This window comes from Dromiciops gliroides, chromosome 2 (assembly GCF_019393635.1).
Source record: "Dromiciops gliroides isolate mDroGli1 chromosome 2, mDroGli1.pri, whole genome shotgun sequence".
Classification (NCBI taxonomy): domain Eukaryota; kingdom Metazoa; phylum Chordata; class Mammalia; order Microbiotheria; family Microbiotheriidae; genus Dromiciops; species Dromiciops gliroides.
This window is the reverse complement of record NC_057862.1, coordinates 361,076,995-361,103,693: the sequence shown is the minus strand read 5'-3', so window position 1 is coordinate 361,103,693 and position 26,699 is coordinate 361,076,995. Positions and strand designations below refer to the sequence as shown.

The 26,699-nt window shown below is 47.0% G+C and overlaps 2 protein-coding genes across 3 annotated transcripts in view; one reads left to right on the top strand and one right to left on the bottom strand.

Annotated features, from left to right (window-relative positions):
* The window catches only part of LOC122738890 (fer-1-like protein 4), a 38,090-nt gene extending 21,603 nt beyond the window's left edge, over positions 1-16,487 (top strand). The window contains 16 exon segments of the mRNA XM_043980775.1: positions 10,221-10,291; positions 10,396-10,527; positions 10,625-10,667; positions 10,747-10,847; positions 11,000-11,137; positions 11,551-11,661; positions 11,819-11,946; positions 12,101-12,271; positions 12,639-12,793; positions 12,883-13,043; positions 13,172-13,257; positions 14,674-14,772; positions 14,943-15,184; positions 15,629-15,912; positions 16,071-16,171; positions 16,301-16,487. Coding sequence (XP_043836710.1) covers positions 10,221-10,291; positions 10,396-10,527; positions 10,625-10,667; positions 10,747-10,847; positions 11,000-11,137; positions 11,551-11,661; positions 11,819-11,946; positions 12,101-12,271; positions 12,639-12,793; positions 12,883-13,043; positions 13,172-13,257; positions 14,674-14,772; positions 14,943-15,184; positions 15,629-15,912; positions 16,071-16,171; positions 16,301-16,487 — 2,210 coding nt within the window.
* Positions 16,488-17,869: 1,382 nt separating this feature from the next.
* Positions 17,870-26,478, bottom strand: ERGIC3 (ERGIC and golgi 3). Of its 2 annotated transcripts, XM_043985606.1 has the most exons (14): positions 26,326-26,478; positions 26,067-26,137; positions 24,984-25,071; positions 24,581-24,700; positions 23,900-23,993; positions 23,605-23,770; positions 22,412-22,469; positions 21,434-21,448; positions 20,697-20,728; positions 20,244-20,340; positions 20,058-20,122; positions 19,645-19,781; positions 19,498-19,553; positions 17,870-19,128 (listed from the first exon to the last, which is right to left on the bottom strand). In XM_043985606.1, exons 1-14 carry the CDS (start codon positions 26,411-26,413, stop codon positions 19,049-19,051), a joined length of 1,167 nt encoding a protein of 388 aa, XP_043841541.1. In that variant the 5' UTR covers positions 26,414-26,478; the 3' UTR covers positions 17,870-19,048. The 2 variants fall into 2 exon arrangements, with proteins under 2 accessions (XP_043841541.1, XP_043841542.1); XM_043985607.1 differs by lacking the exon at positions 21,434-21,448.
* Positions 26,479-26,699: the final 221 nt, after the last annotated feature.

The following is a 26,699-nucleotide window of genomic DNA, read 5'->3' as shown; positions in this document are numbered from 1 at the left end:
CACTCACAGTATTGCAATAAAATTTGGGAAACTGAGTCACTGAATCTTGTAATTCTTTTGGGATGACTCAAGATCAGTTTGACCCTAAATCCATCCCACATCACTATCAGTGGGGGTCCAATGTTGTTGTTGTTCTTGTTGTTGCTCAGTCACATCTGACTCTTAGTGATCCCAATTGGGGTTTTCTTGGCAGAGATGCTGGAGTGGTTTGTCATTTCCTTCTCCAGCTCATTTTACAGATGATGAAACTGAGACAAACAGGGTTAAGTGACTTGCCCAGGACCACACAGCTACTAAGTGTTTGAATCCATATTTGAACTCAGGAAGAGGAGTCTTCCTGACTCCAGGCCAGCACTCTATCACTTCAACATCTAGCTACACTGCTCCCTCAACTCCCATCCCAGGACTGTGGGTTAAAAAGATAAGAGGCCAAACTGAGAGTAAAGGGATTTATTAGCATGCTAAGGGATCTGTTCTCACTGATAGCAGATTTATCTTCCTGGAGTACAGATTTGCTTTGTTATAACTCATCAACCCACTTAGCAGCATTCTACAGCAACTTAGGATAGAAAAGTAAAGCATTTCATGGGAGATGGAGGGGTAGAGAAAGAGAAGGACCAGTCAAGGAAGCAAAGGAAGAATATTTGGAATGCAATTGGCTGGATTTCTCATCAGAGTAAGAACAAATTCCCCATTCAAGGGCAGGAAACAAGGGGGAAAGACTGAGTACTCTTACACTCATGAAAGCAGCCCTTTTAGATGAAACAGCAGTGTCTCTTATCCAAGGACAGCAAGCATTTGTTACAGCAGTGGATTAGATAATGTGCTTCAACCATGTCCTTGCATAAGGGTTGGGACTTTCTAGTATTAGGCCACCAGCCAGTTGGGGGATTTCCACATTGTTAGTCCTTCCAGAGGTTACAAAATAATGGTGGTTCCTATTATTCTTCCACACATGAAAGAAAGCTCATTAACTTCTCTCTCTCTCTTTTTTTTTTTGGGGGGGGAGGGCGGGGCTGGCCAATCAGGGTTAAGTGACTTACCCAGGGTCACACAGCTAGTAAGTGTCAAGTGTCTAAGGCCAGATTTGAGCTCAGGTCCTTCTGACTCAAGAGTCAGTGCTCTATCCACTGAGCCACCTAGCTGCCCCTAAGCTCATTAACTTCTTCTTCTTTTGTTTTTTTTGATGAGGCAATTGGGGTTAAATGACTAGCTGCCCCAGCTCATTAACTTCTTTTTTTTTTTTTTTTTTGCTGGGCAATGGGGGTTAAGTGACTTGCCCAGGGTCACACAGCTAGTAAGTGTCAAGTGGCTGAGGCTGGATTTGAACTCAGGTACTCCTGAATCCAAGGCCAGTGCTTTATCCACTGCGCCACTTAGCCGCCCCACCAGCTCATTAACTTCTAAGGCAGTCCATTCTGGTTTTAGATAGCTCAGATCTTTTTTTTCCCTTAGAACAAGGTGAAGTCTGCTTCTTTGCAACTTCTAGCTATTGCTTCTAGTTCTGCCTTTGGGGCCAAAGAGGACAAATCGAATCCTTTATCTTGAGGACGTCTTGGGGATGTTAAACAACAAAGCCAAAACATCATTAAAAAAAGCGATTGTGACTGATAGTATAAGCAAATGTATACTTTGCTTTGTATACTTTAGGGTATGTTGTTCAATTGTACCTAGCTCTTTGCAACTCTTTGTATTTTTTTGTTTTGTTTTTTGGTGTGGCAATTGGGGTTAAGTGACTTGCCCAGGGTCACACAGCTAGTAATTTTTTTAAAATCTTTTTTATTTTCAGAAAGCTTGGGCAATTAATTATTTGTCTCATGTCATTTACATTTATGACTTCTTGTTTTTGTTTTTTAGTGAGGCAATTGGGGTTAAGTGACTTGCCCAGGGTCACACAGCTAGTATGTGTTAAGTGTCTGAGGCCGGATTTAAACTCAGGTACTCCTGATTCCAAGGCCAGTGCTCTATCCACTGCGCCATCTAGCTGCCCCCAGCTAGTAATTTTTAAGTGTCTGAGGACGGATTTGAACTCAGGTCTTTCTGAATCCAGAGCCTGTGCTCTATCTACTGCGCCACCTAGCTGCCCCACATTTAGGGTTTTTTTGGCAAAGATACTGGAATGATTTGTCATTTCCCTCTCCAGCTCACTTTATAGATGAGGAAACTGAGGCAAACTGGGTTAAGTGACTTGCCCAGGGTAACACAGCTAAGTGTCAGAGGCCAGATTTGAGGTCAGGTCTTTCTGACTCCAGGTCTGGTATTCTATCCACTGCACTACTTTAACTCTAATAAGTTGGTACCAATATTGAATTTTGTTGTTTTTTAAACTTGTCCTCTTTTATACTAGCCAATGTGTGGTTATATTTTCTTTATTCTTCATCACTTCATATGTCTTCCCATATCTCTTTGAATTATTCATATTCATCATCCCTTAGAATTAATTTTCTCTGCTTACTGGACTTTAAATTTCCTATTAACTATTTTTGTTCTATTCTTTCATTTAAGCCAAAAACCCTTCTCCTTTGTAGAGAAAAAAGAAACAAAATTAGTTGAGTAATTTTTCCTTTACTTTGTTATCTGTTATCATTCCACTCTGAGCAGCAATCTTAGTCCTTCTTTGATCTTCCTCTTGCCCTAAACATGGCTAATATAATACCCCTTCTGGGTATTATACCCTGGGTATAATGCCCCTTATGGGTATTCTGCAACTCACACTGCCATTGATAGGTAAGGTCTAGAGAGGGGCAGTAGCTCCTGTTATCAAGGTTCTAGGGGTAACCATGTGAATGATGATCCTCATAACACTAGCTCACAAGCCCCTACCTGTACTTTCCCTTAACAATCACTCAGTTTTTTAGCAAAGGCATTTATTATCTCTGCAGAGTATGATGTTGGTGGTGAATGAATTGCTCTGATGCTCAGCTTGTCTCGATCCTCATAAGACAAAGTCTTTCAGACACGTAGGTCCGTTCCTCTAGACTAGGACAGGCAGGTTGTTCAGTGGCTACTAGGCTTGCCTGAACAAATTGCTTGGCTGCAGAGAGGTGGCGCTTTTCTAGGCTGCATGAGTCCCGTGGCTACTGGGACCTTCTCAGGGAGCAGCATCTCTGCTGATTCAAAGGCCTCCTGGGCTAACTCTTGGAGGGTCAGCTGTAGTCTTTCACTTTAGTCATCATTTCAGCAGGATCATCCTGTGCTCTTTTCAGATGGAATGTAACCATGGTCTTCATCTAGGGCAGTGACCTTTAGCTTAGGAGTGGAAGAAGCCTCCCTTCTCTGACTCGCTCAGAGCCTTAGCTCTGGAATATATCACCTCTGTTCTTTGTCAGTTCACAATCCCCAAGTTAGTTCTCTCTGCAAGATACTCCATCTTGACTTATGGGAACCTGTCTGTCAGTTACACTTCCCAGACTCCTTTTGGGGTCTTACACAAAGGAGGAGCAGAGGCAGAAATGAAGCCTGAGTCCTAGAGGCAAGTTTTGTTGCCTCTTCCTACTTAATAGAGCTATTCAAGCATCTTATTATCATTCAGTTGTGTGACCCCATTTGTTGTTTTCTTGGGAGTGGTTTACCATTTTCTTCTCCAGTTCATTTTACAGATGAGGAAACCGAGGCAAACAGGGTTATTTGACTTGCCCAGGGTCATGTAGTTACTGTATCTAAGACCAGATTTAAACTCAGGAAGATGAGTCTTCCTGATTTCGTGGTTAGATTTATCTAGTTCTGAGAGGGGGACGTTGAGGTCCCCAACTGGTATAGTTTTGCTGTCTATTTCTTGCCAGAACTCACTTAACTTCTCTAAGAATTTGAATGCTGTACCACTTGGTACATGCATGTTTAATATTGATATTACTTCATTGTCTATGGTACCTTAAGCAAAAATGTAGTTTCCTTTCTTATCTCTTTTTATTTTTAATTTTTATTTTTTTTTTTGCGGGGCAATGGGGGTTAAGTGACTTGCCCAGGGTCACATAGCCAGTGTCAAGTGTCCAAGGCCAGATTTGAACTCAGGTACTTCTGAATCCAGGGCCGGTGTTTTATCCACTGTGCTATCTAGCCACCCCCTCTTATCTCTTTTAATTAGGTTAATTTTTGTTTTTGCTTTGTCTGAGATAATGATTGCCACCCCTGATTTTTTTTTACTTCAGCTTGATTCGGGATGGGTTTAATTGATCAGATTGATCATGAGGTATCCCAAAGAATTACAAGACTCAGTGACTAAGTTTCCCAAGTTTTATTGCAATACTGTGAGTGACCACAGGGAGAGCACCATGGAGGTGTCTCTCAAATAGGGAAAGAAAAGACAATTATATTTATAGTACTGATAAATTGATTATCAGTCTCATAATAATCTCCACTTTAGGGAGGTACAGGGGAGGGCTTATCCTAATTTGGAGTTTCTGGGGTCCTAAACCAACCACCGAGGCAGGTACCTTTTTCCATGGAGGTGTGTTTTTGGGGTTTACATGTCATAAGGTGAACTGGGGACAAACTTGGCCTTTTCTGCACATGTTACCTCATCATGCAAGGTCAGAGTATCCCTATGTTTTTCATTCTCAGGCCTAGTTTCTGGGTATTAACATTTATCAATTGGGATTTCTATAATCTGTCTATGACCTGCCTTGGTGATTAACAGGGAGTAACTAATAGGAGCCAGACCTCCAGGTACCAAGAACCTAGGCCCTGACTTTGATGAGGGCCTAAATCTTAAATTATCCATTAATTAATCCCTTTCAGAATTCAGATCTAAATTAGAACTCGGGTCTTAGGTTTGTCTGTTAACCCCTTCTTTACCTCCTACATCAAGCTGAAGCAAAATATATTCTGCTCCAGCCTTTTACCTTTACTCTGTGTGTATTTCTTTGCTTCAAATGTGTTTCTTGTAAACAACATATTGTAGGATTCTGGTTCTTAATCCACTCTGCTATCTGCTTCCATTTTATAGGAGAGTTCATCCCATGCACATTCACAGTTATGATTATTTGTTTTGTTTGTTTGTTTTTTTAGTGAGGCAATTGGGATTAAGTGACTTGCCCAGGGTCATACAGCTAGTAAGTGTTAAGTGTCTGAGGCCGGATTTGAATTTAGGTACTCCTGACTCCAAGGCCAGTGCTCTATCCACTGCGCCACCTAGCTGCCCCTATGATTATTAACTGTATATTTCCCTGCATCTTATTTTTTCCCTTGTTTGTATTTTTCTCTCTCCTTTTCCCCTGTCCATTCTCACTAGTGTTTTGTTTCTGGCCACCTGTCTACCCTCCCTTCTATCAGCCCCCCCTCCCTTTTGTCCTTTCTCCTTTTTTTTTTTTTTTTTTTTTAGTGAGGCAGTTGGGGTTAAGTGACTTGCCCAGGGTCACACAGCTAGTAAGTGTTAAGTGTCTAAGGCCGGATTTGAACTCAGGTACTCCGGAGTCCAGGGCCGGTGCTCTATCCACTGTGCCATCTAGCTGCCCCAGTCCTTTCTCCTTTTAATTCCTAGTTTTGCCCTCCCTTCCATCAACCCCACCTCCTTTTTTTCCTTTCTCCTTTCCCCTCCTAGTTTTACCCTCCCTTCTATCAGTACCCCACCTTTTTCTTTCCCCTTTCCCCTTTTACCTCCCTATAGGGTAAGATAGAATTCTATACCCAATTGAGTGTGTATATTATTCCCTCTTAGTGCTGAATCAGATGAGAGTAAGATCAAAACAATGCTCAACCCTCCCTTCTTTCCCTCTATTGTAATAGGTCTTTTGTGCCTCTTCACAGTTAAATGACTTCTCCCATTCTGTCTTCCCTTTCCTCTTCTCCCAGTATAATCCTTTTTGTTTCCCCTTAAGGTTTTGTTTTTTTTTAATATCATCACATCAGAATCCACTTATACCCACACCTTCTGTCTGTGTGTACTCCTATCTACCTTAATAAAAATAGTTACAAGTATCTTCTTCTAGTCTTCCTGATTTCAAGCCCAATGCTCTATCCACTGCGCCACCTAGCTGCCCTTTAAGTCTTAGACCTTTCCTCAAGTGAAGAATGCTTATTTTCTCTAGTAAGGCTTCTCTCTTTCCATTTCTATGTTTCTGTCTTTTTACCTCTTGCAAACTCCCTGGGCAAACTCTTATACCTTCAAAATCTTTTTTTGTCTTTTACTTTCCTGGTCCACTCCTTCTCGGGACTGTGCGAACTTCTGTCAATTATTCTCTGGGACCTGCTCTTTCTCTCAACTGTGTTCTTTTTTTTTTTTTTTTTGCGGGGCAATGGGGATTAAGTGACTTGCCCAGGGTCACACAGCTAGTAAGTGTTAAGTGTCTGAGGCTGGATTTGAACTCAGGTACTCCTGAATCCAGGGCCAGCGCTTTAACCACTGCGCCATCTAGCTTCCCCTAACTGTGTTCTTTTTTAAATTAGTCACTGAGTTCCCTCTGCGGCTTTATCTGTCTCTTTCTATGACTCTTCCTTCTTGGAATCAATCATTCTTGTCTGTCTTCAGAATTTTATTCTTGTGCATTTCCCCTCCCTCCTGGGCTGTCTTCACCTATAGAATTTTAGACCATAGGACTTATCCTTTCTCTGAACCCTTTGATATCTACCCTTCCCAAATGTAAGGGGTGTGTGTGAATTGTTCCCCACTTCCCTTTTCTTCCCAATTATGAATTCTGCAATGCAACAATCACTATCTCCCAGGAGTCTCTTGTTTTTTACTTTAGAAACGAATTCTTCTTTTTATTGGTCAGAATCATGCCAAGAATTCAAGTTCTCTTTTGTCATTTCCTCTGCCTTTTGAAGAGTGAAATTATTATTAAAGCAAGTAAAAAATGTATCAGCTGCTCATCTTTTAACAGGGGCAGGGAGGAGAGAAAGGAAGAGAGACAGGCAGACAGAAAGAGAGGAGAGGGAAACAGAGACAGAGATCGAGGGGGGCGGGGGGGGGGGGAAGAGAGGGAAAAGAGAGAGAGGGAGGGAGAGGGAGGAAAAGAGAGAAAGAAAAGAAAGAAAGTAAAAGAGAAAGAGACAGAGAGAGACACACACAAAGAGAGAGACAGAGACAGAGACAGAGAGATCCAAAGGAAGTTTTCTACTGCTTTTGAAAATCTACTCAGGTCATATAGATTTACATTTTCATAGTGAGCAGGAAACAAAAACAAAAGTCTACAAAGAGATGAAACAAAGATACAAAGTTCAGTTTTAGGGTTTTCAATTTACTTAAACAATAGAAATGTTAATGTTTGGAAATGATCCCTCTTCCTGGAACACTAAAGGTTCTTTCCATTTAACTCATAAAGGAACTAAGGGGCATTTCTTTTGATTAACAAATGGACTTTATCCTCACCCTCAAAGGCCCAGGCTTTTTAGCCTTTTTGTGTATCATGGATGCATTTGGCAGTCTGGTGAAGACTACAGGCCCCTTTTCAGAATTATTTTAATTACATAAAATAAAATACATAAGGCTACGAAGGTAGTCATTTATGTTGAAATAGAATTATAAAGGTTGAGTCCCTGTACTAGCTTCCGTGGTATCCTCATCAATTGTCAGTAGATCATTCCCAGATCTATATATTCTGCTCTAATTTCTCTCCTGAGCTGTAATCCCACACCTCCAACTGCCTTTTAGACAGGAAATGGGTGTCCCATAAGTATCTTTTTCCCCCTGGGGCAATGAGGGTTAAGTGACTTGTCCAGGGTCACACAGTGTCACATGTCTGAGGTCAAATTTGAACTCAGGTCCTCCTAAATCCAGGACCAGTGCTTTATCCACTGCGCCACCTAGCTGCCCCATCCCATAGGTATCTTAAACAGAACATGTCTAAAACAACTTATTTTCCTTCTTCTCAACTTTCCTATGACTGTTAAAGGCAACATCATTGCCCCAGCCACTCAGGCTCAATACTTTAGTGTTATCTTTGAGATGTCATCCCTATGCTCTGGAAGGAAGATCCTTAAATTCTCTATTAGCACTGTTAGCTTTTGTGGCAAACTCTTATGGTAAACTCTAGCTATTTATTATTCTAACTGCTGTGCTGGAGCCTCTCTGCCACTGTGCGTGACTGAGTGGCTGTACACCTTTCTCATCATCTGAAACTAGCTTGCTCTGTTGCCCCTAATATAAACTGCTGTCCTCAGCAAGAGGGTCTCATATAGAGATCCAATTACCATCCATGTTGTATCTCTTCTGACCCCTTGTGTTATGGGGGAAAATGGGGTACGGGTTTGTTAGGGGTTGGGGTTCTTAGGAATTCCTCTTTAAAGAATTACACCCTCTTGCACACAAAAATAGTTACAATAAGGTGGTAGTTTATTTAGGGGCAAGGGAAGGGAAGGGGAGAGGGAAGGGAAACCATGACAGAAATCCTTGGACATCTCATGGGGAGATAGGCACAAAGCATGTGGCTCAGAAGTACCAATCTCCTCGAGCAGGAGAATGGCAGGTACTTTTATAGAGGACTGATGGGGGTGGACCATCTGCCTGTGGAAAGTTCCTTTAGTGAGGGAGGACCATCCCCCAGTGGCAGTGACTGGAGGAATTGGGTGAGGGGTGGCTATGGATCACTCTTCAGGACACAAAGGCCGCAGCCACACCCAAATTTATCTGGGTGGGTGGGTGGGGGGTAAGGGAGACCAGAATGAGGGGTGGAGATCGAAGCTAGCTCAGTCCCATATGGTTCCATTTATCTCTCTAGGCGTATCTGTCCTCTGGTTTAGTCTCTCAAGGACAAGATTCCTCGGTGTGCCCCAGAGAAATTCTGGGGTGCTCTGCACCCCATGACACCTTGTCTCTTTTTTCCATTGCTAACTCTTCAGATATGGTCATAGCACCTGCACCGTTTATTTAAAAATTCATTGGGATGGGGGGCAGCTAGGTGGTGCAGTGGATAAAGCACTGGTCCTGGATTCAGGAGGACCTGAATTCAAATCCAACCTCAGACACTTGACACTTACTAGCTGTGTGACCCTGGGCAAGTAACTTAATCCTCATTGCCCTGCCCCCCCCAAAAAAAAAGAATGAAAAAAAGAGAAAAAAAATTCATTGGGATTCCCAGGGGTCCCTACTCAAAGTTATAAAATGTAATAGCTAGAGATGAAACATCAAGCCCAACTCCCCCATTTCACAGATAAGGAAACAGTTTGTTTATGTTTACTTGCTTATGTTCACATAGGTATTAAGTGGTTCAACTGGTATTTTTTTTAGACAAGTCATATTTTAGTTAATTTTTTTTAAGTGCAGAGACTTTTTTTTGTTCCAAATTTTTTCCCTTCTCCTCCCCTCTCCTCTACTCAATGGCAAGAAAACCAGAACGATTACAAATATGTACGGTCACACAAAATGCATTCCTGCATTTCCAGAGAGAAAGAAAGGAAGGAAGGAAGAAAAAAGAAAAGAAAGAAAAAGGGGAAAACATGCTTCAATCTGCCTTCCAAGTCCATCAGTTCTCTATCTGGAGGTGGTTAGCATATTTCATCATAGTCCTTTGGAACTGTTGTTAATCATTATCTTGATCAGAGTTACAAAATCTTTCAAAGTTGATTATCTTTACAATTTTACTGTTACTTGTAAATTGTTCTCCTGATTCTGTTCATTTTAGTCTGTAATAGTTTATATAAGTCTTCCCAGGATTTTCTTTTTTTTTTTTGGAGGCTATGAGGGTTAAGTGACTTGCCCTGGGTCATGCATCTAGTAAGTCTGAGGCTAAATGTGAACTCAGGTCCTCCTGACTCCAGGGCCACTGTGCCACCTAGTGGCTCCTTTTCAGCTTTTCCCCTAAAAATCCCCTTCAACATTTCTTGAAACAATAGTATTCAATCACTTTCATATACCATAAATTACTCATCCATTTCCCATTTGATGGGCATCGCTTCAGTTTCCAATTCTTTGCTACCACAAAAAGATCTGCTATAAACATGTTTGTAGGTCTTTCCCTTTTTCTTTCGTCTCCTTGGGGTATAGCCCTGGTAGTGGTATTGCTCTGAATTTGGATTTAAACATAGGCCTCCTGCCTCCAAGTCCAGCACTTTTTTTTTTTAGCTGTGAGCTTGACAGTCAGTGTGGATCTTTGTACTAAATTAACCCATCTCTAACTTCTGATCCAGCCTGTCTGGAGCCAGGAGATGGAAGATTATAGAGCCCATCTTCACTCTTCACCCCTTAGGCAACATAAGAGTCACCTTACCACTGAGAAGAACACCTTCTCGTGGGAAGCTGACCAAAGACCTGGTTATCTTCCTTCTCTCCTTTCCCCCTCCCCCAGGACAGAAATATCTGGATTCCCCTTCAACATGGCAGCCGCTTGGAGCTGGGACTTCTCAAGAGTTGCCCACTGTAAGAAGGAACCCTGTTGGGGAGGGGGTGGTGGTGAAGAGAAAAGGATCAGTGCCAAAGTGGGGAGATTGGGTAGAAAGAACTCACTCTCCTTTCTCCCCCAGAGGCCCCTTAAGAAGCTGCCTCGAGGCAGCCTCCTGGAGAAAGGGCAACAGCTGCAAGAAGATGTGCCTGAGCTCGATGAGCTGGATTGGTGGTCTAAATACTATGCTTCCCTGCAGGAGCTTGAGGAACAGGTGGGACATGGACTAAGACAGGGAGGGGACTATGATGAGAGCCAGAGGGTAACCAGGGTATATGAGAGGGGTCGCTCATCTCCTCCCGTGATTGCAGATGACCATGGATGAGGATGACAATGAAGATAATGAATATTCAGGTGAGGGACACTTGTACATCTCTCATTAATCGCCTCCTAACCTTGACGTCTCTGACCGGACTATTTCTACCTTTCTCAGATGTGCTGAACCCTTTTTCTGGGGACACGGAGACTCAGGATGGGGCCAAGGTTAAAGCTGAGGTCCCAGTATCCCAGAAAAAAACAATTGCCACTCTGAAGGTGCTGGGGGTTGTGGAGGGATTGGGTTTGGGGCAGGGCCGGGGTATCTAAACTAGACTCTGTGAGGTCCTAGTCTATGGAGGTCTCTTGGATGGACCGGGAGAGGCTCTGGGCTTGGTACTGTGTTCTTTGGGCTGATTGGAATGCCACAGATCTACAGCTCTCCACTGGAGGATGAATTTGGCCAATTTGAGGACTGGCTGCACGTGTTTCCCCTGTACCGAGGCCGTGGAGGTCGTGATGGGGATGGAGATGAGGACAGGCCTGGATATCCCACGGGCAAGTTCAAGGTGCCAGAGTGTGTGGGGGGAAGGCGAAGAGAAAGGCAGGGAGGGACCAATTTGTACAAGTGTTAGTGATAGGATTCTTTTTTTTTTTTTTTTTTGGTGAGGCAATTGGGGTTAAGTGACTTGTCCAGGGTCACACAGCTAGTGTTAAGTGTCTAAGGTCAGCTTTGAACTCAGATCCTCCTGAATCCAAGACCAGTGCTCTTTCCACTGCACCACCTAGCTGCCCCCAGTAATAGGATTTTTTTTTTTTTTTTGCGGGTCAATGGGGGTTAAGTGACTTGCCCAGAGTCACACAGCTAGTGTCAAGTGTCTGAGGTCGGATTTGAACTCAGGTCCTCCTGAATCCAGGGCCGGTGCTTTACCCACTGTGCCACCTAGCTGCCCCCAGTAATAGGATTCTTGATTCTACTCAGGGCTCCTTCCTCATCTACCCTGAGTCGAAGTCACTCTCTGAGCCCCGAATTTCACATGGGATACCCCAGAACCGTCCCATAAAGCTGCTTGTTCGTGTGTATGTTGTAAAGGTGAGCTTTCTATAGTAGCCCCTGCTGTTCCTTCACCTCTCCTCCATTAATGCCTGACCTCCAACCTATGTTTCTGCTCCTGATCCTCTGTCTCTGACTTCTGATTTGATGAGACCTGTTGTTCCTGGTCCCTTATCCTCTCCCCACAATCCTTTAGGCCACCAACCTGGCCCCTGCAGACCCCAATGGCAAAGCAGACCCATATGTGGTGGTGAGTGCAGGCCGGGAGCGCAAAGACACCAAGGAACGCTATATCCCCAAGCAGCTGAACCCCATCTTTGGAGAGTGAGTGAGGGTTTGATAGGGCTGGGCTCAGTTGGGAACGTGTACATGCAGCTAGTTCTCTGCTGGGAAGGGAACATCCTAGTAGGCTGAAGCCCCAGAGCTGTCAGGATACTCAGTCTATCTCAGGCGTCCCATCTCCTCCCCACCTTCCCAGGGTCCTGGAGCTAAATATCTCCCTCCCTGCTGAGACTGAGCTCACGGTGGCTGTATTTGACCACGACCTTGTGGGTTCTGATGACCTCATTGGAGAGACCCGGATTGATCTGGAGAATCGGTTTTACAGCCACCACCGAGCTAATTGTGGGCTAGCTTCCCAGTATGACACGTAAGTTCAGGGGTGTGTGTGGGAGGGTGCTGAATGGTCCCATCGGGGCCAGTGGACAGGGCAGGGGACACACTTGCATCTCTGACCTTTCAGTCTTGTGTTAAGTATCCCAAGTTGGGCTGCTCTGTCTGTGTCCCAACAGCCCTGTGAGTGCCACTTTCCACATCCCTTTCTGAGTGATGCTGCTCTTTGCCTTTGTCTTAATGCCACTGGGTCTACACCGTGCCTCGGTCATGTCCATGTTGCATGTCTCTATCAGTTAGGCATGTGGGCATATTAAGGTCCTTGTCAGGGTCACATGTCTACACTCCATTTTCCCAGGTTCAAGTACACATCTGCATTCCATGTCTGTGTCTTGTGTCTGCAGGGAAGGCTACAATGCATGGCGGGATGCCGTCAAACCTTCTCAGGTGCTGAGCAGTCTGTGTCAGCGCAGTGGTCTCCCTGCCCCTGAGTACCGCCCTGGGGAAGTCAAAGTGGGCAGCAAACTCTTCCAGGTACCCCTGGGGGCCACCTCTGCAGGTAACATAATACATACACCTGGACTGGAGAGGGAGGTGGCAGAAGCCCACCTGTGGGCTCTGTTTTATTCCTATTGCCTCCTGAACCAGGTGGCAGGGGCCAAGAGGCCAGTACCAAAGCCTGTGAAGAGGAGCAAGCCCTGTCTGTGCTGCTGCGATGGAGGGAGATGCCCCAAATTGGCTGCTCACTGGTGCCTGAACATGTGGAGACCCGGCCCCTGTACCACCCCAGCAGTCCTGGTCTGCTGCAGGTGAGACCCTTCCCCTTCTCATGCTGCTTGGCACATGTATGATTCTCCTCTTCTTCCCATGCCACAGGGACCAGCTCAGTGGGGGAAGAGGTGAGGGAACTCAACCCTCACTTCTGACCCCTCCCTAGGGTTTCTTGCATATGTGGGTTGACATTTTTCCCAATGACGTGCCTGCCCCAGCCCCTGTGGACATCAAGCCACGACAACCAATCAGGTAAAGGAAAGAACCTTAGCACCTGTCTCCACAACACGCACAATGATGAATGAGGTTTTGAGGGTTCCTCTTCCTGGCCCTTCCCCCAATTCTTTTTTTTTTTTTTTTTGGTGAGGCAGTTGGGGTTATGTGACTTGCCCAGGGTCACACAGCTAGTGTTAAGTGTCTGAGGCCAAATTTGAACTCAGGTCCTCCTGTCTCCAGAGCCGGTGCTTTATCCACTGCGCCACCTAGCTGCCCCTCTTCCCCCAATTCTGCCCTACAATTTGGCCCCACATCCCTAATGTCTGATCTCCCCACCTCTCCCAAGGTTTTGGAGTTAGATTTGAGTCTGCTTTCAAATCCCCGACCCACTGTACCTGTAGACAAAATATGCCCAGACAAAGGCATTTAGCCTCTCTGTACCTCAATATTTGCATCTGGAAAATGAAGGGGTTGGACTTGGTGGACTCTAAGCAAAGTTCTATCTAGCTCTGTGATCCTACAATCCCATCTGACATAAATATCTAATAGAAAGAAGAGAGAAATAGACACACACACATAGGGAGGAAAAGAAATGGGGCAGCTAGGTGGCGCAGTGGATAGAGCACCGGCCCTGGAGTCAGGAGGACCTGAGTTCAAATCCGGCCTCAGACACTTAACACACACTTACTAGCTGTGTGACCCTGGGCAAGTCACTTAACCCCAATTGCCTCACTAAAAAAAAAAAAAAAAAGAAAGTAACAAACTCATCACCTACCTTGGCACTAGATGGAATACAAAATTTAGAGAAGATGGGACAGTTGACCTTACGAAGTTCCTAGTCAGAGAGATAGATGGAGAAACAGATTGAAGGAGAGATGATGTAGCTATTGATCTGTAACTATGATAATGCTTCCTGGCCAGGTGGAATCCTAGATAGTTGCACTAAGCCCCAAGATCTCATTTTTATTGGGGAGAGTAAATAAGGTGGAGGAAGCTGGGGACAAGACCAGGTCAAATTTTGACCAACGTGGCCTTCTATCAGTTCCCCATACAGTATGCCCAGGTGCCCAGCAGTCCTTAGGCCTAGCTCAACTAGACCAAAGCTTCTTAAACTGTGGGTCGTGACCCCATATGGGGTCACATAAGTGAATATGGGGGTCACGAAAAATTTAGCAACAGTAAAAGGTTATGTATACTTATTTTAAATACCTATATACCCAGGGTTGCTTAAAAATTTCTCTGGGGAGTGGAAAAAGTTTAAGAAACCCGGAGCTAGACTAGATTCAACTGGAGACAGAGTGCAGAGGGTTTTGGGAGGGGTCTGTTGAATAGGAGACATGAGGTGGAAGGGATGGAGGGCAGAGCACCAATGATGACATTTCTGTGGGATTAAGGTTGACCTATTAATCCCATTGAAAGGATGCTTCCTTCAATTCTCCCATGTCTCCCCAGCTATGAGCTCCGAGTTATCATCTGGAATACTGAGGACGTGGTCCTGGATGATGTGAATCCCCTCACTGGGGAAATGTCCAGTGACATCTATGTGAAGAGGTAGGGGTCCCAAGGCAATGCAGGCTAGGGGTGGGGGAAGCCAGAGCCCAGGGCCAGGGTGGGCTGGGGGAGTCATGCAGGTCAGACAGTGCTTGGATGTCCCTGAGCCTGAGGAGCTGACTGGGGCCTCTGCAAATATTATCTCTTTATGCCCTTCCCCATCCTCCTAGCTGGGTGAAGGGCTTGGAATCCGACAAGCAGGAGACAGATGTCCACTTCAACTCACTGACGGGGGAGGGGAACTTTAATTGGCGATTCGTGTTCCACTTCGACTACCTGCCCACGGAGCAGGAGGTGAGCGTCAAAAGAAAGCCCAGCCCCTTTGCACTGGAGGAGGCCGAGTTCCGTCAGCCCGCAGTGTTGGTCCTGCAAGTGTGGGATTATGACCGCATCTCTGCCAACGACTTTCTGGGTATCGGCCTTGACTTTCGATCCTTTGTCTCCCCTAAACCTCACAACCCCAACCCTTGATCCTGTGACCCCTGATTCTTCTTGCCTTGGCTCTGACCTCACGCCCAATCAGCTTTATTACCAAGAAAACCCCACTGATGGTATGGTCCATAGGGTCACAAAGAGCTAGACATGACTTAACAACAACCAGTTAGCTTTGACCTTGATCTTACCAACTTTTTTTTTTCTTTCGGGGCGATGAGGGTTAAGTGACTTGCCCAGGATCACACAGCTAGTAAGGGTCAAGTGTCTGAGGTCGGATTTGAACTCAGGTCCTCCTGAATCTAGGGCCAGTGCTATATCCACTGTGCCATTTAGCTACCTTGACCCTACCATCTTTTGAGCTGATTTACTGGCCAGGTCACCTCTGAGTCCTGATTGACCTCAGCTTTGTGGTCATCCCCAGGGTCCCTGGAGCTACAACTGCCAAACATGGTGCGGGGTGCACGAGAGTCAAACCTCTGCACCATTCGCCAGGCTCATGACAGGGCCAGCCCCCGCTGCAATCTCTTCCGCTCAAGACGCATGCGTGGATGGTGGCCGTTTGTGAAGCTACGTGAGCCTGAGGACCTGGAACGTGAGAAGCATGAGGCTGAGAGCAGTGGGAAGAAGAGGAAGAAGAAGAGGAGGAAGGCCAAGCCCGAGGATGTGGAGTTCACAAACTCCAGTGGAAATGTCTACATCCTGACGGTTTGTGTGTGTGTGTGTGTGTGTGTGTGTGTGTGTGTGTGTGTGTGTGTGTGTGGCAGGGGATAGGGTAGAGGATTGTGGGGAAGGGGTTCCTGCCAAGAGCTCACCATCTCCATCCCAGAAGGCTGTTCATCCTCTTCCTACCCTGTGCCACCTAGGGGAAGGTGGAGGCTGAGTTCGAGCTGCTGACTGTGGAGGAAGCTGAGAAACGCCCTGTGGGAAAGGGGAGGAAGGAGCCTGAGGCCCTGGAGAAACCCAAGTGAGTATGGTTAGGCTGGGAAACATTTGGGTTCTGCAATCTAATGGAAACCCTGGAAGGAAGACAGAGACTGGGTGGCAGTCTGGGAGTGGACCAAGGCCTTGACTGACACCACCATCCTCTCCTCAGCCGTCCTAAAACCTCCTTCAACTGGTTTGTGAATCCTCTGAAAACCTTTGTCTTCTTCATTTGGCGCCGATATTGGCATATCCTGGTGCTGCTGCTGCTGCTGGCCCTTCTCACCATCTTCCTCCTCCTAGTCTTCTACACCATTCCTGGTCAGATTAGCGAGCTCATTTTCCGTCCCCTCCACTGATGCCCAGCCGCATCCTTCAAAGCTTATTTTTTAAACTCAAGTAAAACATGCTGGCTGAGTCCTCACAAGGATGAAATTCAACAGTTTTAGAATAAAACTTATCAGTTAAATCTCGTGGATTGTAGAGAGCACTTTAAGTAATTTTTATACTGCCAACTTGCATAGAAAATGAGTGTCATCCAGAAAACCAACTGTGGAAATCTGAATGCAGATTGAACCATACTATTTTTACTTTTTCTTTTGATTTTTTTTTCTTTCTTGAGGTTTCTTGTTCTGGTTCTTTCACAAAATAACTAATGTGGAAATATGTTTAATGTGATTGTACATATAAAACCTAAATCAGATTGCTTGTTTTCTTGGGGGGCGGGAAGGGAGAGAAGGATAAAAATTTGGAACTCAAAATCTTATAAAAACGAAAGTTGAAAACTATCCTTATATGTAACTGGAAAAAAAATACTATTAAGAAGAAAAAAAAAGAAAATGAGTGTTTCCGCAAATAGCTTTAATTACAATTAGTCACCAAATGAGGCATTTGTGGGCTCAGCTTTACAGAGAAGATCTTGGAGAACCAAGAGGATGCTCTGAAGCCCCCTCCAAAAAGTCCTAGTGGGGATGCCAAGGGAGGGCTGAGGCAGGAACCTTTGTGAAGCTCTGTCAAGCCCAGACTTTCGGCAGACTAGGATTCCAGGCCCTCTGAATCAGGTGTTTCTGTTCTTCAGATTCTATTTTGTCTCATTTTCCTTTAGTTAACCAAAGCCCTGTAGACACCAGGGGAGTGGCAGGGATAGCCAACTCCTGAATCCTTGTCTCAGAATCAGCTTCCCATTCTGGTTCCTTCAGTCCCTTTTGGGATATTGCACTGGAGGATTTGGAAGAAATAGTGGGCAGCAAGAGGAAAGAAGACACTAGATTTAATGTGAGGGAACTGGGAGAGAAACCCCCTCAACGGTCCCCACAGGGAAATGACGCCTCCACCATTGCTCCTGATCTGAGGGGAAGAAGAGGTCTATGTGGGATTTAGCTTATGGAGATTTGATTCTCCTACAGTGAGAGAGGTGGGTCATAGCTAAAGTGGATATTAGCTACCTAACTCTGTGAGGATAGATACTCTGGGAACTAATCCCTTTAATCTTGGGCCCAGAAGGGATTTAGGCCGATGGGGGAAATGGGGAGGGATGCTCCAGGCCACCCACACTCATGAAATCCCTGAAATGTGGGATGGGAAGAGACATGTCTGACCTCTCACCTACCAGTATCCACCCTCACTCCCAAGGGCAATTAAAGAAACCAGGGGGATGGTCTACTTCTACAGGCAATTCTTTTTAGCTACACAACAGGAAGAGAAGTAGAGGGGAAAAATAATTCACAAGACAATAAAGAAATTTTTAAAAATTAATTCTATTTCAGTTTGAAATACAATTTGGTGCCTGATGCTTGGGAAATTAATTTTCAACCAAACCAAGTTGAAGATCTGTCTTTATTTTTAAGGAGACTGTAGACTTAGGAAGGTCTAGAAAGTTCTCCCTTCCTGCTTATGCGCATCAGTCCCCTTGTTCCTCATTCACTCTGTGCTGGAAATAGAGAGCTTCACCTCTCCTGTGTAAACACAACAGCAGCCTTTGCAATGTCTTTCGTCTGTTTCATGCTTCTCTCGGGGAAAGTTTGACTGCCCAGCTCTGCTTGGATGTGGGCTATATGCAGGTGAATGAAAATCCTAGAGAAGTCAGCGAAGGGCTAAGTTGAGGTGACAATGTCTGCACTGTGACTAAGGCACAGGTGGAACTCAACTGGCATTAGGGACTTCTCCCCCAAGAGAAGCCATGGCCATCTGCAGATTTTCCCTTCACTCTCCTTTCTCCTCAGTTTCCAGCACAGTCTGAGGCAGACTACAAGACGGGAACGGGGTATGAACTCCAGGTCAGAAGCCTGGAGTTTTTTTACTTCCTGTGGCTGCTTCCTTTTTCCTTGTGCTTCCCATCCCATGGATAACCCAAGGGAAGAGTTAGGGCAGATGCTTCCTGGGGAAAGGGGTATCCCTTTTACTCCCCCCTAAACCAGGTTGTGAATAAGAATGAAAGGATCCCACTCCTCACTAATGCCCCATACCAGTAGCTGGTCTCAGCTACTCTTCCAAGCTGAATTCTTCCCTCAGCTTCTGGAAGGAGCTGGGTAGAACCAGGGAAAAGTGAAATTTGGGAGACCAGCATCTCTTGGAAGGGGCTCACATTGCTCTGACCCTTGGCAGGTGATTCCAATATAGGGAAGAGCGGGGTTAAGTGGGAATGTAAGAGGAAAAATCAGGAGTGATCTTCCTTTGAGACACAGGAGCAGCATGAGAGTTGAGGCAAAGGGACTATGGGGATGGGGGGAGGAGACACACTTAGACCTCAATACCATCACAACACACAATTTTACCAAATCTTGGAAGGGGGAGGGGCGGGGTCAGGAGGGCAGAGCATGTCTTATAATTTGAGGACAGCATTCATGGGGGGGTAGGGCCCGGGCCACAACTAGGAAGTCAGACACTGTAAGACAGGCCTGGGAGCATGCAGCTCCGGTGACTATGTTGTCTTCCCCAATTCGATTTTCTTCTGGATGGCTCGGGCAGAGTGGTAGATCAGGGAGTCAATGAGTCCAGCAACTGGGAAAAAGGTCAAGTCCATCACTAGGTAGCAGTCCAGTGCAAACTGTCCTTGCCCCTCCCACAACTGTGAAGGCTCAAGGGCCAAATTCCAACTCTCCCTCCTCTACTTCTCCCCTCCCAGGTCTAGGGACAGATATCTCAAAGTCTAAGCTGCGGGGGCAGCTAGGTGGCACAGAGGATAAAACAATGGTCCTAGATTCAGGAGGACCGGAGTTCAAATTTGACCTCAGACACTTGACACTTACTAGCTGTGTGACCCTGGGCAAGTCACTTAACCCTTATTGGCCCGCAAAAAAAAACCCCAAAACAAAACAAAACAAAAAGTCTAAGCTGGGAGGAGCTATTCCACTCTAGAAGGCCACTCACCTGTGAACATGCCTCCAATGATGGCACAGACACCAGTAAGGAAATGGGTGAAGGACCTAGATGGGGGAGTAACCAGTGTGGGTTGCTAGAGGGGCTTGGAGAGAGGCCTTAGCCTATGTCCCCTCCCCTGCCCTCCCCCTTCCTCACCTGTGCTTCTCTGTCAGTTTGACCATCATGGGTGAGAGCTCATACAGCACAAAGACTCCAGGAAGCCCCTGGTCCCCAATCAGCCCATTGGCGACTTTCTCATGCCTTGTCACAGAGAACTGATTTGTCCTCAACACCTTGAGAGTGGAGGGGGAGGAGAGGAGCAGTGATAAGGAGTAGAGATGGCAAAGGTATGGCTAATTCAATTCAGTGGTCAGTCAGTCAGTCAACCAGCATTTATTAAGAGCCTACTGTGCTAAGTGCTAAGGATACAAATAAAGGGGAAAAAAACCCCAGTCCCTGCTCTCCAAGAACTCATAGTCTAATGGTCCAAAAGATGCTAATGGGTAGATGGAGCCCAGGACAGGGTCGGGAAGGAGTCAGGTTGTAGAGCTAGGGGACTGCGGACTTACCTCTCCATTCACTTTCATGTAGATGGTGGGTACTACCTTCACAAAGTACTGAAACATCATGGAGGCTGTGAGAAGAAGGTAGGGCAGCCTGGTGGCTGTATGCACATAAACATCTTTGCCCCCACAACCGCCCTCGAACGAGAAGATCTAGAATGCCCTTCCCCCCAGCCTATTCCTCCTCAGTACCTTGAGGGGCAGTGATGTTGGTATCATCCAGTGGGTTCACAATTCCTGGATAATCTTCCCCAAAAGACAGCCGTCGGATGTAGTGAGTCATGTTGATCTGGAGATACCAACACAATGTTCTAGTCATGCAAAGGGGATGGTACCCAAGTCAGAGACCAATGACACCACAGAGGGAGTTATAGGGTCTCAAACACATCATACACAGTAGCCAGCCTCCCCTCTACCCCACCCTGACATGATCCACCAGAGCTGCTGGGGAAGGCTGGTAAAAGCTGATTGGTTGCATTTATTCCAGTGAACTCTGGGATCTAAGATTCACTAGGATCAGCAACAAGGATGGGGGTGGGGGATGGGGATTCTTCTTCCCCCTTCCCAGGGGAGTCAATCCTTAAGGTCCCTAACAGCCCTGGTCAGCCTCTGCTGAGATGCTTACCACCTAAGTCTGGTACCTACATTGTCTAGTCCAAAGCTCTGCAGGTCATGAACTAGAAGAGAAAGGAGAACAAGTAAGTGGGCATAGTTAAGATAGAGGTTGGTATCCTCTCTCCTCCAGCCTTCCCATCCTTTCTGGTAGCCACTTCATTCCCTAATCCATGATTTCCCGAACCCCTTCCAGTCTCACTACGCAGCTCCTGGAGCTCCCAGGAAAGGTGACTGACCTGGGGAACACAGTGGGGTTGGAGAAGAGGGAAGGCCTCTTCTTTGCACCCTACCTCTCTGAGAATGGGAATGTTAGAGCCTATTTCCTAGGGTCACTTTAGCCAGGGTGAGGGTGCCCTTCCAGAGTGGAAAGTCAAGTTACTGAGAAAAGTCTTTCACATTCTAACAACATCCTTTGTGGAAACACAAGTTCATAGCGTTGGATCTTTCATTATCAGATCCAATGACGGATTAGGGGATCAAAGGGTTACCAGGGGCCTGATGACATCCTCTAATCCATTCCCTTGCTCTCCTGCCAGGTCTAGGGCCTTTCATAATTCTTCCAGCCCCAGTCACTCATGTTGCCAAGATCCTTGCCTCAATCATCCACACTCTTTTCAACTGCTAAAGACCTGGCGCCATCTCAAGATGGAGCCAAGAAAAGGCGCTGACACTCTCCAATCCCCAACTTCTGACTGCAGGACATGCTTAAGGTGAGCATGCTCTCACCCTGATGGGGAGTGAGAAGGGTTAAGAGTTTGGCCACTTACTCTCCACAGCATGGACTGCAGCATGGAGGGCAAAAGGGAAAGAAGAGAAGAGTGAGACTCAGACTTTTATAACGACAGTCAAAGAAACAGGTATGGCTTTGTATGTGGGAGAATATTGGCCATTAAGGATCCTGGGTGCTCAGTTCTGGGTCCAGCCCCACTCCAGGTCCTAGAGTTGGGCAGAGGTAGTAGTGGACAGCTTAGAAAGGACTCTGGACACCTTCAATCTGGCTCTCAGACTGGTGAAGGGGCAGGTACCAGATGAAATAGCTCCTTTCCCCTTTCAGATCCCAACATCCTCCCATTCCAGGTAAACAGGCCACAACCCCATCTCCAGAGCTGGGGAGGGAATAGGGGAACTCACTTCACTGAGAGGTCCTATACCATTCCCTGGATAAGGCAAAATCTGACTTTGGAACAGCACCCCCCACCCCAGTACTGTTTTGTTTCCCTAAAGACACCCTAACTCTGAACACTGTCCTCTTCCCTCCTAGATGCTGATTAAACAAGGACATACCCCTGTATCTCCTCCAGTCTAAGTTCTGGGTGACAAATCTTTGGGACATTAGGCAATGGGAACTTAAACCAAGTTCTCTCCTCTTACATTTTCTGGGACCCCTGGAAAAGAGACACCTGCAGAGACTAGCAGGGCTGGCCGCATTAACAACTTTAACTGACAAACTGTTTCCTGCCCCACCCCCAGGTGCTTTCAGGTGTCACAGTCCTAAGGCTAAGTCACTTCCAAAGGTTTTACCCCAAGTAGAGGCGTAGAGTTCAGGGATAGTGAAACATCATAGAGGCAAAGCGGCCAAGCTGTTTATGTATATGAAGTATGTGTGGAGGTAAGGATGGGGGTGGAATTGTTGGGGAGGGGGGGAGATTAGGAGTGGGGAGTAGGATTTGGGGTGGGGGGAAGTGAGGGGAGAGACTCTTATAATAAATGTCTGACTGTATTTTCTGATAAAAGTTTTCACTTACCATGCACATGTGATTGCTGGAAACTCTTCCCAGGTGCAAAGTGAAAGTTGCCGGCCACCTACAGGAAACATTCTCTGGTTCCATTCCTTAAGAACTACTGCTCTTCCCCATTTCTGTCAATGGTGTCACCACCTTCCCTATCACCTGGGCCACCTTGACTCCTCCTCCCTTTCCCACATGTGATCAATCACTAATTCTAGGTAACAGTACTTCCAAGGTTTCACTCACACCCAGTCCCTCCCCCACTCCTATAATAATAGAGTTTGGTCACAGTGCAGAGTGTAGGGAGGGAGAGAGTGCCAGCAGATCCTGTAGGTGTTGAATGCTAAGGAATATGAACTTTACTCAGTGGGTGATGGTGAGCCACAAGATGTTATTGAGCAGAGGAATAATGTGATCAGATGATCCTCCTCCACATATTTTATACTCTGGTAAAAGTGGACTAATCTTTAGGTAATAAATGATTGTCAAATTGAATTGCATGTAACAAATCAAGTTCAAACTTTCATAGTGAGGTACGAGGTTACTTTTTTCAGCCATCTCCCAATATTCTCTTCTCTTATACAATCTATATTCCAGGGGCAGCTAGGTGGTGCAGTGGATAGAACACCGGCCCTGGATTCAGGAGGACCTGAGTTCAAATCCGGCCTCAGACACTTAACATGTACTAGCTGTGTGACCCCTGGGGAAGTCACTTAACCCCTATTGCCTCACCAAAACCCCCAAAACACTCTATATTCCAGCCAAATGAGGTACTCATAGCTGCCCAAAGGCATCAGTCAATTTTCTGTCTCCATGAATTACTCGTACTTTCATCTTTTCCCAGAATGCATCTCTCCCCTTCCATAGCTCCATCATTCCTCAGGGCCCACCTCAAACATCTCCTCCTCTATTAAACATTCCCTCCTATGACACTCTAACTCTATTCTTGATTACATTTATTGTTGTCCTTGCTTAATCCTACAGCCTAGACTGTGAGATCCTTAAGGGCAAAAACTAAATCTCATTAAGTCTTTTCTGATCACACAGTAGGTGATCAGGAAATATCTGTCAGGCAGCAGGACCGTCCTCTTTTGAAGGCACCTATGCCTAGTCTTCTCAAGTGGAAATCTTCCATACTGAAGTTTAATCGGACCTCATCCCAGAGCTTTCTCCACTTTTTCTTTCTGGCTGTGACATGGCCTGGTGCTGACCTTGTTGACTTCCAGGAAGCCGTACACCTGGCAGCCTTCATTCTTCTGTTCTTGCATCTTCTGGCTGAAGCCTTCACGTCGACACTGCTCGATGGTGTCTGGGTTCTTGAAGGCCCAACCCCTCCGTCGGTATGCTTCACGCACATCTTCACATGTGTTACAGCACCTGGAAGGGAGAGATGGGGAAGGCAGAGCCCAGCTCAGTGGAGGGCAAAGAGGGAGATGGGCCCATTTCTGAGCTCACAGAAATGCAGCAGAGCTCTGGTCCACGCTCACCTGTGTGGGGGACACTCACTTGCTATCCTCGGACTCGGCACCATAGCAGCTCTCACATCGATCAGGATCCAAGGAGCTGGGGTCAAACACCTTTTCCTCCTCTTTCCCCAGCTCTGAGGGTAAGCAGAGCCCAAGGCATTAGCCAGGAATAGAGGCAGGCCCAGGTGACAGACAAGATAGTCTCAGCTGTCACAAAGTAGGCATGGGACAGGAACATGGACAGGGCAGGAATCAATGGCAGGAAGATTCTAATGAACTAGGGACACAGCAGGAAGGGCAGTAAATATTCTCTACCACTGAAAGCCCAGAGATGCAACAGGCAGTCATATACCAAATGACATCCTCAGCAATGACAGATAAGGGCTGGGAAAGACATGGAAATCAGAGCCAGGCTGAGAAGCAAAAGGGTAGTGTGGAATGGTGGAAAGAACACATCAGAAGAAAGTAGACTAGGGCTTCTGGTTCCACTTGTATTACTAACTAGCTTTGTGACCTTGGGCCCCAAGTCATTAAATTTCTGGGCCTTGGCTGCCTCCTCTATAAAATGACTTGCTTAGAGACAATGGATTAAACCATGTAGTCTCATGAATACCCCTTCAGTTCCAGAATCTGACTCTGTGATTCCACACCCACTCCACAGAGAGGGCCTAGCCTGAAAAGGGATTCCTGGGGATTGACTAGGCCTGTCTCTCCTGGTTACCATGACGCTCGGCTTCTGTGGTTACGGGGTGGCCATCCTTGTCCAAACGCTGTTTGTATAGGTTGTGTTCCACGTCCAATTGCTGCTCCCCAGCCACATCCATTGCGTCAATACTCAGATCTAGAACCAGGATGTTTAGATCTAGGACTAGTCCCTATGTCCCCAGTGGCTGGGCCTACTTTCAAAGAAGGGGGTGGGGGGTATGGACAGGGCACTGATGCTGCATCCTTATCTTCCTTTCCCCTTCCCCCAAAACATTTTTCTCAGCATGCAGAGAATACAGCCCAAAATCTCCATCAGCATGAGAGTTGGAGGGGAGAAAATGCTCCCATGTTTTGTCTTTACCAATGGGTTTGGAGTAGGATTGGAAGTGTGGGAGAAGTTGGGATCATCAAGCACTTACAGGCACAGGGCATATGCGGGAAGAAAATATCAATGTTGATCTTCAGTTTGTCTCCCCGAGACTTGTCAACATAGAGTTCAGGATGAACCTATGGGTGGGGGCGGCTGCCTCAGACTAAGAGGGCCCAGTTCTAGGGCAGCCACCATCAAAGTTCCCCGGGGCGTCCTCTACCCCCAAGCACACCTCTCCTTAAGTCTCTTCCCACTCAACCTCCTCCCCCTTGCATGAAGAACTGAGTCCTAAGCAACACTATTTGTAAATTTCCTCCCACTTCTCAAAAACACTCAGCGAAGAGATCCACCATAGATTGTTGCTCCTACCTCTCCTACCTGATGCTTCCTCTGTCCCTTCAACCAGTCAAATCCCCCCTTCCCCTCAGCACTCCACCCCTGTGCTCTGGCATCACTTCTCCCCTCCCACACCCCCCTCAGCACAGCCACCTGCTCAGTGCCCTCTTCCTGCCACACCTCACTCGCTCCTCACTCTCCTAGGCTTTCAGCCGAACTGGTCTTCCCCCCGCCCTCAGTAGCCCTCTCCTTCCCCTCCGAAGCCCTCCTCTTCCCTATAGCAGCCCCTTACTCTCCAACAACCCCTGGGGTTAACACCCCCCCCATCCCTTCCTCAACACAGAGCCTCCCAGTCAGTGTCCTGCTGCCTTTATACCACAAAATCTCGCCTCTGTCTCCTCTTTCCCCAGTATTGCCCCAGGGTATCTCCTCCTTCCCTCATAGCAGCTCCTGAATGTTCCAGGGCTTTTACATATTGCACTCCTCAACTGCCTCCAGGAGAACCCCCTCCCCATCACTCCACAGACCCCCCCCCAGTGCTCCACTTCGTCCCAGGGCATCCCTCTCCTCTGGCCCCACAGAGCCCCTGGGGGCTCCAATTCATCACACTGAACCCCCTCTTCTCTTTAGCCTCACAGCAGGCCCTGTGGTCCTCCACTCTGTTCCCCCGGACATCCCCCTCCGGCCGCCCCATAGCACCCCCTGGGGGGCTCACTTCACCATCACACACAGCGCACCCTGATGACGTTCCTTCCCCGCCCCCAGGGCACCCCTAGCGGCGGCCCCAGAGACTCACCTCAGCCGTAAGGTAATACTGCAGTTCGGACAGGAAAAGCAGCAGCATTAGGAGACCGCTGATGATGGTCACTGCAGGGGCCAGGGGTCAGAGGTCAATAAGCCCCTCTCCTTCTGTATTTGGCCCATCTCCCATAACCAACCCAAGCCAGCACAGGGCCTGATGTCAGGGCGGGGACTAGGGGCAAGGGGAGGGGCTCGGGAAAAACACTCACCACCCCTCCCCCATCCCGACCCCTGCCCCTGCTCCCTTTCCCTACCTGTGGCCCCGCCGCATGTTTTGACCCGGAAGTCCTCCAGAGTCTTTGGGTAGGCATCGAACTGCTTCAGCTTCCCCAGCGCCTCCATGGGGACCTGCCGGAAAGGGAAAGTCAGGGGACCTGCCCACGGCCGCTCACTTCCGGGATTGGACTCCGCCCCCCCCTTTGCTAAGAGTGAGCGGAGCTTAAACGCATGCGTGGCTCTGAGACTAGTGGCTCCGCTCCTCAGCTGACAAATTGCTCCCTCCCCTCGCGTTATCCTGGGCGATTTTCTCCTGCGCAGGCGCAAATCGGCTGCAGAGAAAATCTTGTCAAGGACTAGACTTTTCAAGCGTCGCATTCCGCCAGAACTTATGTAGTAAAAGGGCCTCATC